At 36.0% G+C, this 15382-nt stretch overlaps 1 protein-coding gene across 12 annotated transcripts in view; it reads right to left on the bottom strand.

The window, feature by feature from the left end:
• Positions 1–15382, bottom strand: part of PPFIBP1 (PPFIA binding protein 1) — a 148971-nt gene that overhangs the window by 5126 nt on the left and 128463 nt on the right. For 11 of the 12 annotated variants that reach the window (XM_025047405.1, XM_025047403.1, XM_025047407.1 and 8 more), the window contains 12 exons: positions 13956–14059; positions 13322–13378; positions 12012–12072; positions 11643–11672; positions 9635–9806; positions 9118–9150; positions 6781–6931; positions 6228–6356; positions 4599–4749; positions 3766–3877; positions 3550–3638; positions 463–672 (listed from right to left, as the gene is read on the bottom strand). In XM_025047405.1, the coding sequence (XP_024903173.1) occupies positions 478–672; positions 3550–3638; positions 3766–3877; positions 4599–4749; positions 6228–6356; positions 6781–6931; positions 9118–9150; positions 9635–9806; positions 11643–11672; positions 12012–12072; positions 13322–13378; positions 13956–14059 (1284 nt within the window). In that variant the 3' untranslated portion in view covers positions 463–477. Of the gene's footprint in view, positions 4–462; positions 673–3549; positions 3639–3765; positions 3878–4598; positions 4750–6227; positions 6357–6780; positions 6932–9117; positions 9151–9634; positions 9807–11642; positions 11673–12011; positions 12073–13321; positions 13379–13955; positions 14060–15382 lie in introns of those variants that run through there. The other variant, XM_025047411.1, reaches the window with a different exon arrangement.

The raw sequence follows: 15382 nt of genomic DNA, 5'->3' as shown, positions 1-15382 counted from the left end.
ATGCTGTCCTATGGGAAAAAAGAACAGCCAAGAGCTTCAGTTGTTAACTATGGGACTTCAAATATTAAACCTGCATGTTCTGTCTAGAAAGTCTGCCCCAGGGAGCAGAGTTGCTCCACATCCCATTTAACGTTTAGAGAAAGGGTAGAAAGGTGTCTGGTAATTTGAATTCTCTTTGAAAAAAAAAATTATGTCACAAAGTTTCAAGCTTTCGTACATACTATTAAAGCAGTACTTTAAGAAAGGAAGTTTTTATAGTGATAGTTAACTCTCGCTTAAGGAGGCAAGAAAATAAAATACACTTAAGGAGGAGGGTAACTAGAAAACAACCCTTGGCTTCAGTTATGCAGGTAGAACCATCACAGCGTGAGCAGAAGGAATAGAGGAAAACCAAGCCTAGGAAGTAAATGAGGCTGGATGCGAGGCTCTGGGGGAACCATAGAGGCCCTCCCTGCAGGCTCCAAGAAGAAACGGGTCTTAGTTTTGCACACATGGATGGTAACATGCATGGAAAGTGCATGCTGTGTAATCCTCAACCTTGGATGCTACCTCATCAGATGGCCGCCTCCGTAGACAGTTTGGTTCAAAGTTATTGATCCTCAGGACCTGGATGGCCCTTTTAATACTGAGATGATGCAGCACACTCACAACTTTCAAAGACAGTAAGTCATCCTACAGAAAAGAACAAAAAGTGGAGATTCTTGAGCAGGTGGACTTCCTTAGGTACATCTCAGAAAACGCTAGTCCAAGTAGAACAGCCCCTCTACCAATAGGCCCCAGGGGCTTGTCAGTGTTTTGAAAGCTTTTATTTAGTAGCAGGACGATTTTCCTTTTCCAATCAAAATCTTCTCGAGGACCCTAATATGTTAAGAAAACCAAAATTAATGTTGTTTCATATGCAGCCCACTTCCATCTACTTCTCTCTCATCCAGACACTCTAAGATAGGATTGTGGGACCTCTATTTCTCTCTTTTCCAGACACTCTAAGATGGGATTGTTGGACCCGCATAACTCTGAAAAACAGTTTTATAAGTAATTGCCGGGTCACTACAAAAGGTGATCTGCTTTGATAAAGCAGGTAGCTAAGAGCAATGTTTATTGATGATAGAGGCTTGCTTTTCTGGGCTAAGACACATCACAGTTTTGAGGAAAACCAGGAAATGGTCCAATAATACTATCCTCCCAGCCTCAAGAAATATCTAGTTCTAGATTGCTAATGCTTTATATAGCAGACATTGTGAGAATTTTTGAAAAAACTATGTCAACCAATGTACAGGTCTTGGTGAGAGTTGAGTGTAAAGAAATAAAGAAGTTATAAGTATCAACATTTATCACCAATCAATTCCTTCAAGGAATAACTTTCACCAGTCTGTAAATATTGGGCACATTTTAAACACATCAAACACACCAAAACAAATTATTTTAGAAGAAGGTGATTTGGGGGCAGTGTCAAGATAAGCACCAGTCTACTTTCAAACACACCCAGAAAATAAATAAGGAAAATATCAATTTTAGGCACACCTTATTGACAACATATTTTTTGTTAGAAAATTTTTAATTATAAAAATATTTTTAAATAAAATTATTAGGCAATAAGTTAAATCCTTAAAGGCTACTTACTAACTGAGCAAAAATTATTTCCTGAATTTTTTCTGGATTACCTTCTAAAAAGCAGTGCTTTTAAGTTACGAAGAACATTTATTTATTTTAATCTAAGATTGAGACACCCATTCAAAACATTTCCATGTGGGCTATTTCCAATGAACTAAAGCCTATCAGATTTTTTAAAAATCTAAATATATTATGTATATAATATAGATAAAATGTTAATTACTTTAAGGATTTTAAAAGTAGGACCCATTTCCTTTTTTAATCAAAACATTTTTTTTGGATTTTTAGAAATCTTTTATTTTAGATTTTCAGAAGAGTTGCCAATAATAGTACAGAGTTCCATATACCTTCACCCAGCCTCCCCTAATGTTAATATCTTTTATAACTATGATATATTCATCAAAGCTAAGAAATTAACATAGACGTTAATAAAATTAAACTACAGGCTTTATTCAGATTTCACCAGTTTTTTCCATGAAGGCCCTTTTTCTGTTCCAGGATCCAATCCAGGATACCACATTAAAACAGACTTTTTGTGACTTAGAACTTCTGGCATCTAATTTTCTAAAGTAATTTATTCTTTTATAGCCATGAAAGTTATACATATGTTTTTTATGATTTTAAACCTCAATTTGCTTCCATGGGAACTTTCTAATACTTAGATAGGTAGGAAAATATATACTGAATTTGCTTCAGGCAGAGCTGTGAACTATTAAAAGTAGGGATCTGGAAATAGGCTAGGCTCAAAAGCAGCAATATTTATACATTTAGGCTAGCCTTTCCACTACTTTCTAACTGTGGAGCTTGGTTAAGTTACCCAATTTCTTGATTCCTTTGTTTTCCCATCTAAAAACTGAAGATGATAAATAAGAGTGCTAACTCAAGGATTGCTGAGACTTGAGTATTAATATGAGTAAAGTGCTCGAAAGAGGGCCTGACACACAGTTAATGTGAGCGTTATTACATGTAGGTTTACATGATATGTGCACCAAGGTATGAACTCTGGTTCAGTCATAGAGAAGAAAACATATCCTATGAGCTAAACTCCAAATTTCGTTAATACTGAAAAATTCCTATTAAAGTTAACTGTTTGAAGCTTTCAACTTATTTAAAGGAGATGCTCGTGGTAGCTGAATCTATAGCCTAGCTCACAAAAGGCCATTTATATAAAACTATTTGAAGCAGAGCACAATAGTACTAGGACGCTAGAACATGTTCTCCTGGAATCCGTCTCTCCCCACTTTTGTAAAGTAGGGGAAAGCCCTTCTACCCACTGGATGAAAGGCTGGACATATGAAATAAATAATAATGAAAGAATCAGAGTAAAAGTCTACCCTTCCCTACTACTTCTTTACCCCAGTGACCACCAGCCCTAGCAGAACTGGGCTGAAATGAGGAGGGTGAGAGGGTTTCAGGTAACAGTTCACAAAAGTGGATGGGAAAGGAGAAGATGGCTTTTTGCCTTTTTCTAATTTTTCATGTCTCTGTGGATGTCAGGTCAGAAGGGTAGCCTTTTCTGAGCATCACTTCATATAGGAATATATAATGTAGAAATTGCCAGGGCTTCAAAACTCCACATTCTATTTTTTAAACATCTTTATAAGACATCATTCATACACCATAACGTTCACCCATTCAAAGTGTACACGACAACGTCCTCATTACTGAATATAGATAAAATCAACTTTCTGGACAGTTTAGTTTAAATTAGGTTTCATGTAGCTTAAACCAGAGTCTCAAATTTTCCCAAGACTGTTGCAACCACGAAATCCTACAACTTCACCTTAACTGGAAATATTCCTGCCCCTCTCCTCAATTTAAACACCTTCAAACTCTGGGGGAATCATTGTGAAAACACTGTATTTTGCTAACTCTATGTATGTGTTTTTCAGAGAGAAATGATTTTACTTTCCCAAACCCCAGGAGTGAATCACTTACAACAGTCATGTAATGGAGCATTCGACCATCTACTCGTCCTTCATCAAACTGGGTCTTGTACTGGGGGAGACCAATATCATCCAACCATCCTAAAAGAGAGAAATCTGTGTCGTTAACGAGCCACAGAACACCTCTTCTTGTGGTTAGAAAGAAAAAGCAGCAATATTTATACATTTACGTACTTAGTTAGGAATTTAAGAATTTAAAACCTCTTACTAGTGACCCAGTTGAAATCCAGCTTTCCATGATTGGTTTCTTCTTCAGATCCCAGAGCTTGCAGTGCCAGCTGGAGTTTCTTTCGGTGAAGAGAATGCTTGATTCCAAGTTCCTGAAATAATAAACAGAAACACTGGCTTTATGATTCTGTCAACATGGGCTAGATGCCACTGGCAAAGGATACAAATTCCTCCAAAATGAAGATAGCATTAAAGAGCCAACAATTACATTAAATCAGAATACTAACTCAGGCTAGTATAACGTTGCTGAACAAAAGGCCCCTAAAAAGCCAAGACCATTGCAGTTAGTTTAATGCTGTATTAGACATTCATGAGTATGCTCCTTCCTTTGCGAGACTGAAACTATAGGACAAACAATAGGAAATCTAACCTTATTTTGCACAAAATGTTAAATAATTGGGAAATAATTGAGAAGAATTGTTAAATAATGGAAGATAAAACGTAGGGCTCTTTTTTTTTTTCCTTTTGCAAAGTCAAGTTGAATTGTATATGTTACATTGAGGAGATGGGCTAATCTTAAGCCAAAAAATTATTTTGAGAAATTTGAGCTGAAGATTTACTATTAAGGCTATAAAATTATTTTTCATTAAAATGCCTAGTGGCTGAAGTGTCCCATAGGAATCGTTATGACCAAGTCCTTTCTTTTTTAGTCCTTGAGATAAAATAAGCATGAAGCAGGAAACCCAGACTTTTCCAAGAATACTGACCCCATCCATTCCTCTTTCTGGAGTAGAAAACAATCATATACATTCATATTCTCTGTCTCTCTCTCTCTCAGTATCCATTGTGTAACCAAAATAGAGAAGCAGTTACCTTCTCTAGATCTTGTTGAGAAGCCTGCAAAAGTGTTTGGCCAGATGCAATCCAGTGCTTGCCAGAATTCAGGTAGGACCCCAAGCCTTGTTCCATAAGCCAACTGCAAACCTGCTCCTTGGTCCATTTGGCAAATGGCATATCTAAGTCACTACAGGAAAAGGAACAATTGCATGAAAAACAATTCAAAGCCAGTTCTGTGGCTTATCATCAAGGTTGAAGAACTATATATTAAATCGATATGGGAATTCCCTGGTGATACATATTTGACCATGGAAAGCTTAATCATCAGAACATATTTGTAAGAGGAAGGGCCACTAGAGTTGAAAGTTACTTTGTCAGACCAGTCTTCCTTTCAAATGAAACCACAAAAGATTCAGTGTGATTTAGCAAAAACACATTCCGTAGAAGACTGAGTTAAACTAACAAGTCAAATCATTGTACTAGTTTCAATTGATGCTGTTTAAAGACTGAATTCCCAACAGAAAACACTAGGTCAGACTGAAAGAAACTCAAGTTAAACTTGAATTAACTTTAGCAGAATTAAGTTTTCTCTTTAGATGGTAAATCAATGAGAGGAGGGCAATATGCCATCACTGAGGAAAGTGTAATCAAAGCAAATTTCTGTTTTCTTTTACTTTGACATACACACAGTATTCTTGTTTGAAAAAGAAATGTGCAGATAAGCAAGACTTATTTTCTTTATGAGCACAAGGCAGTCCTCTACTGTGTATGAAGAGAACATATGGCAAATGAGACTGTTCGGTATTTGAAGAAGGCCAAAGAGAGTTTCCTTGTTGAAGAAACTTGTGCCCAGTCTTCTGCCTAGGTAGGACCATATTTAAAAGGTTTCTAGACCATTATCACTTTTAAAAGATTTAACATCAATGATTTGTGCTATATGTTTGCCAACCACACTCTTTTTATGCTCAGTAGGTCAGTGCAGTAGTTCCAAACAAGCCCTGAACTATGATAAGAGTGTAGGAAAAGTTCTTAGTCTTAACAGATATATTACATAGTTCTGATAAATCCAAGAATTCTGATAGGATTTACATCTTTAAGTGCTTTCGCAGACTCCATTAGTTACTGATATTTATTGAACAGTTATTATTTGCCAGATACTTAACACATATTAACTCATTTAATCTTCACAACCACCTTTTGAGGTAGATACTAATTGTTCTATGAGAAACAGAGGCACAGAGCATGAAAATAATTGCTCAAGGTTGCCCAACTTGCAGGAAGTGGTAAGGCCAGAAATTAAATCCAAGCAGCCTGCCTCTAGAACCTACTCTTAAGCACTCACTACACTATTCCATCTTTGCAAGGCTATGTTTTAGAGTACTTGTAATTATTTCCTATGAAAATGTAAGTCCAAGAGTCATTCTAGTACAGATGCTGCTGATATTTTAGCTCTGTCTCCTCACCTAGCTCATTTCTTCTATACAGTTGTTTATCAATCATTGACAAATTACACTGCTTTAAAGATTATAAACCCTTCCACTAGGCACGGAAGTAAGCAATGGATTCCATTCTGTAACCCAGGGACCATACTAACATTGCAGGTGCTCCCGAGGCACTGGTGCTTGGGTACAGATGCAAAAGTCCATTAATTTTGGCTGTTCTTACCTATTAGATTGTCCCAAATCTCGAGACCAACCCAATCGGGGACCAGCAGTTGCCCTTGTCCCTCCTCTTTTGAATTCAGTTTCAGATATGTCGTCTGGGTTGAAGGTAGTCGACTGACTTCTCCTAAGTCTGAACAGAAGATATAACACACATTGCCTTGTATTAGACCTGTATTGCCTTGTATTTACACACATTGTAAAGTTAATCAGAACATTTTTAACTGGTGCATACATTTGAGCCACTCCTCTTTGTATGTAATCAGAATAGACATTTGGATTTAAACTTTGAGACCCGATTAATTAATGAATCCCAAATCACAAGCTTCCTTTCATAAGAGGCACACAGAAGCTTTACAAGCTTTACAAGCTTGTACCCATTTTCAGCCAATTTTCAGCCCAAAATCCCAAATCACAAGCTTCCTTTCATAAGAGGCACACAGAAGCTTTACAAGCTTTACAAGCTTGTACCCATTTTCAGCCAATTTTCCATTTATTCCTACATTAGAACAACATATAAGACAAAGTCCATTCCACTTGTTCACTCTACTACTTACTTTCCAAAGAGTTTCATGATGCCTCTGGACTTCTTTTTGGAATCTGGAGATGGTGGAGATATCTGGAAGGGACTGCCCCCTTGTGAATCTTTTGGCCGAGAAGATACACCGGCCAGATCTAGGTGTTCGGCTGTCTCCTTTTCTGTTTCAGCTATTCAAAGAACAGAATACAAACTTGATGAATTTTGAAATATGAAATGAACATCACTAGATGTTAACCTTCTTGGATTTAGCAACTGGTAAGAATTCCTCTTCTGTTCGTTTATAAATCAGTGATTTACAAAGAGCACCCTGTGAATATTAAAAATGTACCAAAAATGTATGTTCTACTCTATAGTCTATTGGGTATAAAGTTAATTAACCTAGGAATTACAACCACTTTCAGATTTGAAGGTGTGATAGGATTGCCATATTCTTTCCTTGAGTGACTTGAAATGATAATGAAATTATTCTCAATCTTGCCATACCACTTTGTACTGCTGACTTCCTCCTACTTCCTTCAAAACGACCATCTCCTTTAGCTTCTTGTCATGACACTCTCCTCCATGAGCCCTCTAACAGTCCCTTCTCTGCTGGAGCACCCCTATTTTATCTTTTTCCTGCGCTCTGCTTCAACCCAAGATTCTGTTCTAAGTTCCCTCTGCAGGATCTCTTGAAAAGCTCACCCACTCTATGCTCAGCACTAAATAATGCCCTCAATATTGATAAGCAGTTGGCATCAAACTCTAATCTTTCTCCTCAGCCTCAGTATCTGAATGCTGTATATAGTCCCAATTTGGTGGATTCAGAAACTCAATCCAATTTTCCTGAGAGTCTTCTCTTAAGTTTTCTTACTTAATATTGCATTAATATTAATTAATATTCTCCCTATACTCCATTTCAAACCCTTTGTCATTTTCTTTTCATTCCTTCTTCACCTTTGGCATTTACTTCAAATCAGTTACCAAGTTCCGGCAATTCTTTACTCAAGAAATTTATTAGTGTTTATAACCTATTATGTCTTAGGCATTGAAAGAAGAGTGCACTGGATATAAATAAATTTTTCTTTTGATATAAAATTAGTGTCTGTTGATTTTGGCTTAAAAAAATAACATCCAAATTTGCTACTCCAGATTTCCAAGCATTAATTATTTTAGTTCTTTCAGCTGTTCTTCGATGGATGATCCCATGCTAGCAAACACAAGGACTGCTGTTTCTTCACTGTGAGATTTCACACTTTATAGAGGAAAGTAAAAGTTGCACAAAAATCACAGGAACAGTGTCTTAGCAAGATATAAAGGTTGCAGAGGTTGACTTTTCTACAAAGCAGAGCTGTGGTTTTAGGTTATAGTAAGCAGCATTTGCCTCTTAGCACTGACAATACGTTTCTTCTAAGAAAGATGCCAAAATATTTAAAAATAGTTGTTTGGCTAGATCAGCTTATTTTATTCATCCAGCGTTCATTCTAGATATTTAAGGTTACGAAGTAAGAAAAGTCACCTTTGATGATCCACGGACTAGATATGTGGATATCCATACAAGGTAAGAGAATCCGTTAGGAAAATCCAAAGGAACATTTTCATTCGAACACTACAGCCATGAAGAGTATGGCTATCCCTGAAATGCTGCCTAGTCCACCCTCATTTTAAAAGTACTTCATTCTTATGTCTTTGTTTATTTTAAAAATTTATTTATTTAAATTAGTTTCAAATATACAGTACATTGGTTAAACATCTATATAGTTCATAAAATGATCCCCCCACCTCATTTTCATTTTGAGGGTTTTTTTTCCTCCTCTATCCTGCCCTTTGAAGAGGAAAACTGAGCTCCTAAATCACTTTGGGGGTGATTCCTCAAATAACACATAAAGTTATGTCACTAAATGTTACCTCTATGTTTAAGGCAATAAATATCAGAAGAATGCTCCCCTAAGAGAAGTCTAAAAAAATCATTTTCAATGTCTTCCACAGACCTCTCAATTTAGCTAAAAACATTTCTTTTTGGAGGCTGGGGAAAGAAAATGTAAACACAGAAAAGGAATGGCAAGGACATGGGAGTTAGTGTGAGAGGAACTGTGCTCAAGGGTGAAAGAATTTACAATGCCAGGACACTCCTGCCCTGCACTCAGAGCTACTTGCAAGGTGTCATTAGCATTGGGTAAAACAGCATTTATGCCTAGAAGCAAAGACTCTGCAGAGAGTCCTTCTTAGCAGAGGGTGGAAAGAACACTCTGGAATACAGAACTACATTTTTTTATTGCTGCCAGCTCGCTTTCTAGAGATCACAGATGCCAAGAGCAGGGATTAGCTCGGTTTGGAACGCAGCGCTGGCAAAGGTTGGCATGCAGGGGTACGATACCTAAGGTGGGTGCACTGGCACTTCGTTTACGATCTTCAGATATCCCAACAACGCACACAATCACACGCAGCCCAATGGAGAGAACACAGGGGAATGACAAAATGAAACACAAATCAGACTCCTTCTCCCAAAATACACACAGTGGACGGGAAGGCAAGCACTGCACTGTGCTTCCAGCGTCGCACACAGGCTCCATTAGCTGCGTCAATATGGGGTTAATTTATCCACTTGAGAAATAGATGGGAAGCTGTTTATAATGAAGTTAGAGAGAATCAGGGTTTTAGGTCTTTCCTCTAAATTTACACCCCAGAACTGAGAGCAGAGTGAGAGTCTACACAGAGCTATCTTTACACCACTGAATTAAATCATGAAAGCATTTTTTACTTTGTCTCTAAGCCATTCACCTTCTTTTCTGAGAAACAGAAATGTATGTCAATAGATGAATAAGGAAAGGGAAGAGATTGATCTTTTCCTAATTCTAAAAGAATCAAGGCAAAGGCATTTGGGGCATACATACCCAAGTTTGGTGCACTTGCTGTCCTCTTGTTACTTTTTATTTTAAAAAAGCCACGACCAAAGGAAGATCTGCCTTTACGAGTACCAAAGGGGTTGTCGTCCACGGAGGCATTGTGTCCTGGAGCTTTGGGAGGGAGGCCCTGAAACGGGCTGCTTGCTTCTGGAGCTTTGTCCTGAGAGAGAAGTAAAAGTAATTGAAACGCAGCACTAATGCTCACAATTTTCAGTACATGCCAGGTGCAATACTAAATATGCACGTGATTTTATTTAAAAGAATAACTGAACTAACATATTGATTATGAATATCAAGTGCCATATTAGAAGTTTAAAAAGTCAATTCTAAAAGCTACTTAAGAAACAACAACAGCAACAACAACAAAAACAAGTTCGCCACTAACCTATAATCCATGTGTTTAGGACTTTAAATATCAGGATAGATATAGAAAGTCTCAAACTCTATTTGTCTCATCTCCCCAAAGACATAGAGAAAAAAAATTATAGTAGCAGTAGATTTCTTATTTTTCTAACAGTTATGACATGGATTTGGCTATAACAGAGTTCACATTTTTTATAACTACATTAATGGAAGCCCAATATAATACGATTATTCTACAAAGTGGACATTAGCCCCAAGCTCCTATACCAGCAGTATAATGAGATTCTACTCCAATTATTTTAAGTATTCTCCTCAAAGAATTAATAATAAAATGAAAGCATAATCAGCAACTGTTTAAAATATTTTTTGAAATTGGATTCTGGGCTATCTTTGTATCTTGCCTATAAGTTACCAAACACGGACCACCAATTTTCAGACATACATTCAGATATACTTAATATTAAAACCCAACTTGCTATAATTAAATTTTTCTTGGCTGATTCAGAAGCTACTTCCGATTTCTACAGTATTTCAAGGTCCTTATCAAAAACTTCAATTGTGATTAAATTATGCTTTTAAATACTGCTTATTTTTTTTAGCTTTTTCATTATTTGAATAGGCAATTATAGTAACATGGTCTTGTTATAAAGTTTCAGTATTATGCAATGATGCTTTTGTTTGGATGTTCTCAATTCTCTAACATCTCTTGCTCTGTTTCTTTTTTTTGTGGAGGTGAAGGGAAGGGTGAGGGGATATAGGCTTTTAAGGTAGTTCTTTTACTTTATGTATCTACTACTCATAGCAACTAAAAGCTTATGGATGCCATAACTTAGTGGCACTATTATCTATGTCTTAACACTGATGTCAAGATCATTCAGCTCTTGAGCTGGCAAGACAAAAAGAACAGAGGATGACTTTAATCACAGCTGTGTCCACTGTGCTTCATCAGTTATACCTACATTATGGCTCAAGGCACTGAGACCCAACAGTCAAGGGACTGCATCTGGACGTAGCCTGACTACCAGACTGAAACCTTTTCAAAGTTAATGATCAAATATCAGAGGAAAGAAGAATCTGAGCCCATGAGTCAATGATGTCTTTAAAATAGCAAAATGTTTGCTATGGTTGTATAAAAGAAGCTGCTGGTAATCTCAGAAAGGCTTTCTGTGAGGTTGAAGGGATTCCAGTCACAGTCATTAGAATGTCACACTGTATGACTGAGTCTTATTTCTGTTTTATAATTTATGGAGGTAAAATTCATATTACATAAAAGTAACTATCCTGAAGGGAATAATTCACTGGCATTTAGTACATTCACAATGTTGTGCAACAACTACCTCTATCTAGTTCCAAAATACATCCACCATTCTAAAGTAAAACCCCTTAACCATTAAGCGGTTTCTCCCCATTTCACCCTCCTCCACCCCGGCAACCACCAATCTAAATCTGTCTCTATGAATTTATCTACTCTGGATATTTCATATTAATAGAATCATATAAATGGGACCCTTTGTGTCTGGCATCTTTCATTTAGCATGTTTCTGAGAGTTTTGGTTTATTGGAGGCATTTAAGCAATCCTATGTATTAGAAATCTAAAACATTTTTACATTGTAATCTGAACATAAAAATTACCTCTGAAGGCTTCTGAACAGACTCCTTTTCCTGTTCAAAACAACAATATTGAAGGTTGTTACAGCAAGCTATTTATTCAGAATTTATCACATAAAATTCCATAAATTTACATATACTTCCAAGCTACACAATCTCAGTTTCATTCATTTTCGTCAATGCTTTATTAAAGCCTCTATTTTTGGTTTTACATACTACTTTCAATCTTTCATATCATACTTCTTGATATTTATCCTTAACTGTGGTCTCTAATAATTTTCCATTAGAGAAACCGCAAGTTCTTCTGACGAGTTTTATTTGCAAAATGAGAAAAGATGAAGATCTCTAAATAGTTTCTCTCAGGGTAACAGACATGAAAAACACAGAACCAACCCCATCCAATGACTCTTTCTTCAGATTGCCCAAGCTGCTAGACTTCTGCAGACTTGAAGTTCTAAAAATAAGAACAAAAATAATTAGAATTAATAATAAGTGGCTCTGGTGCCACTGTTAAGTAGAATATCTTGGAAAGAAACTAAAATTGTGCGTGGGTTGAATCTTGGTCATAAAAGAAAATCTGGATTCAGGCAGTCACTTATGTGCTTAAGCGAATTATAACATTTAGTTCTTTTAAAAGCAGGGGTGGTTAAGTGTCCTGCCAATAACTCTAAATGTTCTGCACATGTTAGAGTAGCTGGAAAAATACTTAGGAATATCCTTGTGATGTCAATATTTAAAAATTTAAACCAGTGTTTTCCACGGTCTAGTGCTAGATCCTCTGCATGTATATATATTTACACCAGGAACGTTTAAAATACTCATGTACTATTTTTATGTAATCCTTCTAATTAAAATAAAGAATAAAAATTTAATTTTCAATTCACAAAGAAATTAATTTTATGAGTCTGGCAAAGCACTTCAATTTATTATTCTGATCAAAGAATAATAGAAGAATCCCTATTGCTGCCCATAATAATTCATTTGCTATCCTAGTGAAGGCAAAGTGCAGCTGTAAACATCCAGAGACTTTCTCTTTCACATAATTAGCATTTAATTTTATAGGGCTGGTCTCACCCAAAATCTGAAGGTGGGAATATGTGACCAGTTTAAAGAAAAAGAAAAAAGTAATACCTTTGTTCTAAGAAACAGAATAATATAAATATACAAACTTTTAAAAGGCATTTCTCATGTATTTATGTGTAAATAAGTTGTTAGAATATGAAATAAAGTAAAAGATAATGGTGAGAAAAGATCGCATCTTTGAGTACTGCTCTAAAAAAAGATTTTCCTAATTTAATCCAGACTTTAACTTGGATAAACATGGATATTAGGTCAGTTTATTAACTTGAAAGTACAAAAAACCATTGCAGCCTTTCTAGCCATCACATCATCCTCTGTGATTCTTTTCTGTAAGATTCAAAACATATCGGCACAAAAATAAAATTAAAAGCACGAACTTTAAATGAAACCAGTGAAGGCTGAAGAGCTACAGAAACTTGGCATGAGACAATGATAAATGAGCAAATATTTCTTTGTAAACTTACAACTCTCACCTCCACCCCCACTCAATCATTACAGCTGCATTAATTTATTGCGGCCTCATAATCATTCACTTATAATACTGGTTATTGTTAGTTTAACAGAAGCTTAGTCTCTCCCAAGTTATCAATCACATTTTCAACATTCAATAAACTGTAACTTACGAAAGACTGTCACACAGTTGGGTTTCAGAAGCAGCACCAAGGATCATTTTTCCATCACTAAAATGAGAAAAGGAAAAAAAATTATGAACTTCATGAAGAAAAGGCCATATATATTCTAAGTGAACTGAATTGTCAAAAACAAACAACTGTGCAAGGAAAGCCATTTCTTTCTCTTCTTTGATTTTAATTTTATTTTTCTAATTGTAAGAATAGGCAATTAATTTGAGATTATGTTCCCCACAATTCTATTTGCCTATGGAGAAACTATCGTATCAGTGTCCTGTCTCCTTCAGAGCTATTGTCCAAATAGCCTCAGGCACATGACTGGTCTCTATACTGCTTGCAACACTTTGATGACCACCTATGACCTAGAATATAAAACCCAAGTTCCCTAAAATCCCTCTCTAACCTGACCACCACTTCTCTTCAGCCTCATTTCAAACTTCTTTCAGTTTCACACCTTTTATTTCAATAATACAGAACTGGGTATGGGGGTTCGCTGGCACACATTTTGCTGTTTCTTGCTCTCTGGGTAAAAAAATTGTGTCTATAAATATGTGCAATGCACCCTTGCTTTTCATTGATCTACTTTTATAAAAAGTTATATTGCAACATTAGGTCATAAATGACATACTTTTCTTCAAACGAAGTCTCTGGCTTAGGAGGCAATTTTCCTTTTTCAGAAGTTTCCAAGCCTTTAGATGAAGGGATTGAAACTTGCAAGATGCTGGTGTGGAACTGTAGTATAAGAATAAAAAGTCAAAAATTAATCCATTGAACAAACAAAACACAAGCCATAGAGTAACAAAAATTAAATAAGACAATTAAATGGTCTATCAATAAAATTTCATATACCTGTGTTCAGAACTCTATTCTTATATCTATGAAATGGTTTTAAGATAAATATCTAGAAGTATTAATCAGAGAAAACATACCAGAGAGAGGTAATCTTTGAACTTGGTTCTAAATAAGACACTGAATAGTGTGAATAAAACATAATAAATACCATTAAATAAGTTAATAGTAAATTCTAACAAGTTTAAGTCCTGGTGGAGATCTTGGTTCTGACACATTTGCCTAACTGACCGTAAGTGACCTTAGGCAAATTACTTAACTAGAAATCGTTTTTCTCCCTTGAAAAATGAAAATGACACAGCCTCCATTACAGGATTGCAATGATTTATGATGAGATATGGGTGAAGCAAACAAAGTACTTTATAAACAAAGTACTATTTCACTTTAATTTCTACCACTTGTCTAAAACAGAATTTTGGTCAACCAGTTAATTATTATTTTGTATGTGAACAAGTTGACTAACTGCAATGAACAGAATTGATGAAAAGTATAATTAAAATAACTTATAATGTACTCTGTGGCTATACCCCTTAAACACATTGCTTAATAATAACAATATTATAGCAACAACAAAAAAATGCAGGCTGTACTTCCCTAAACAAATGCCTAGTATACTCTAAGGATGGACTCTGTGAAAGAATTTTTGTACTCTGGTTTTCAATAATTTCTGACAACCATAGAGCAGTTAGATTGTGGGCCACACCATGAACAAATAAATGAAACACTTTAAAAAATATTCCAGTAAAAAAATAAACAAAACTCACCTCCAAAAGTTGACTCACTTCTGCAAGTCGAGCAATCCGTGATTCACTTTTGGAAGTCAGCAAACACACGAGAGAACACACTTCCAAATACCAATCAATCAACAGTCTCAAATTCATAACCATATACGGCTGATGTCAACTCACTCTTGCTTCTGAGAGTCCACCAATCCCTGAGCCCCAAGCATCTTTAAAAACCCTATTTATGATCAGCTTGAAGAGAATGTCCTTGACCACCGAAGTTCACCTACTTAAGTAAGCGATAAACTCCATAACGAGATTGGGCCCACGATGGAGTAGCTCATGCTAAGCTCCATGTATGTCAGTACCTGCTCGCTCCTCCAAGTTACCTAACCCGGCTCCAAGCCTTCCCTTTGATCCAGGTAAGGAGAATCAGAAAATGATAAATATGACTTTCATGTCTGTTCCTGCTCCCTTCTACCAA

This window comes from Pteropus alecto, unplaced genomic scaffold (genome assembly GCF_000325575.1).
Source record: "Pteropus alecto unplaced genomic scaffold, ASM32557v1 scaffold103, whole genome shotgun sequence".
NCBI lineage: Eukaryota > Metazoa > Chordata > Mammalia > Chiroptera > Pteropodidae > Pteropus > Pteropus alecto.
Note: the sequence above shows the minus strand (reverse complement) of the source record. Positions and strands in the feature narration are given on the sequence as shown.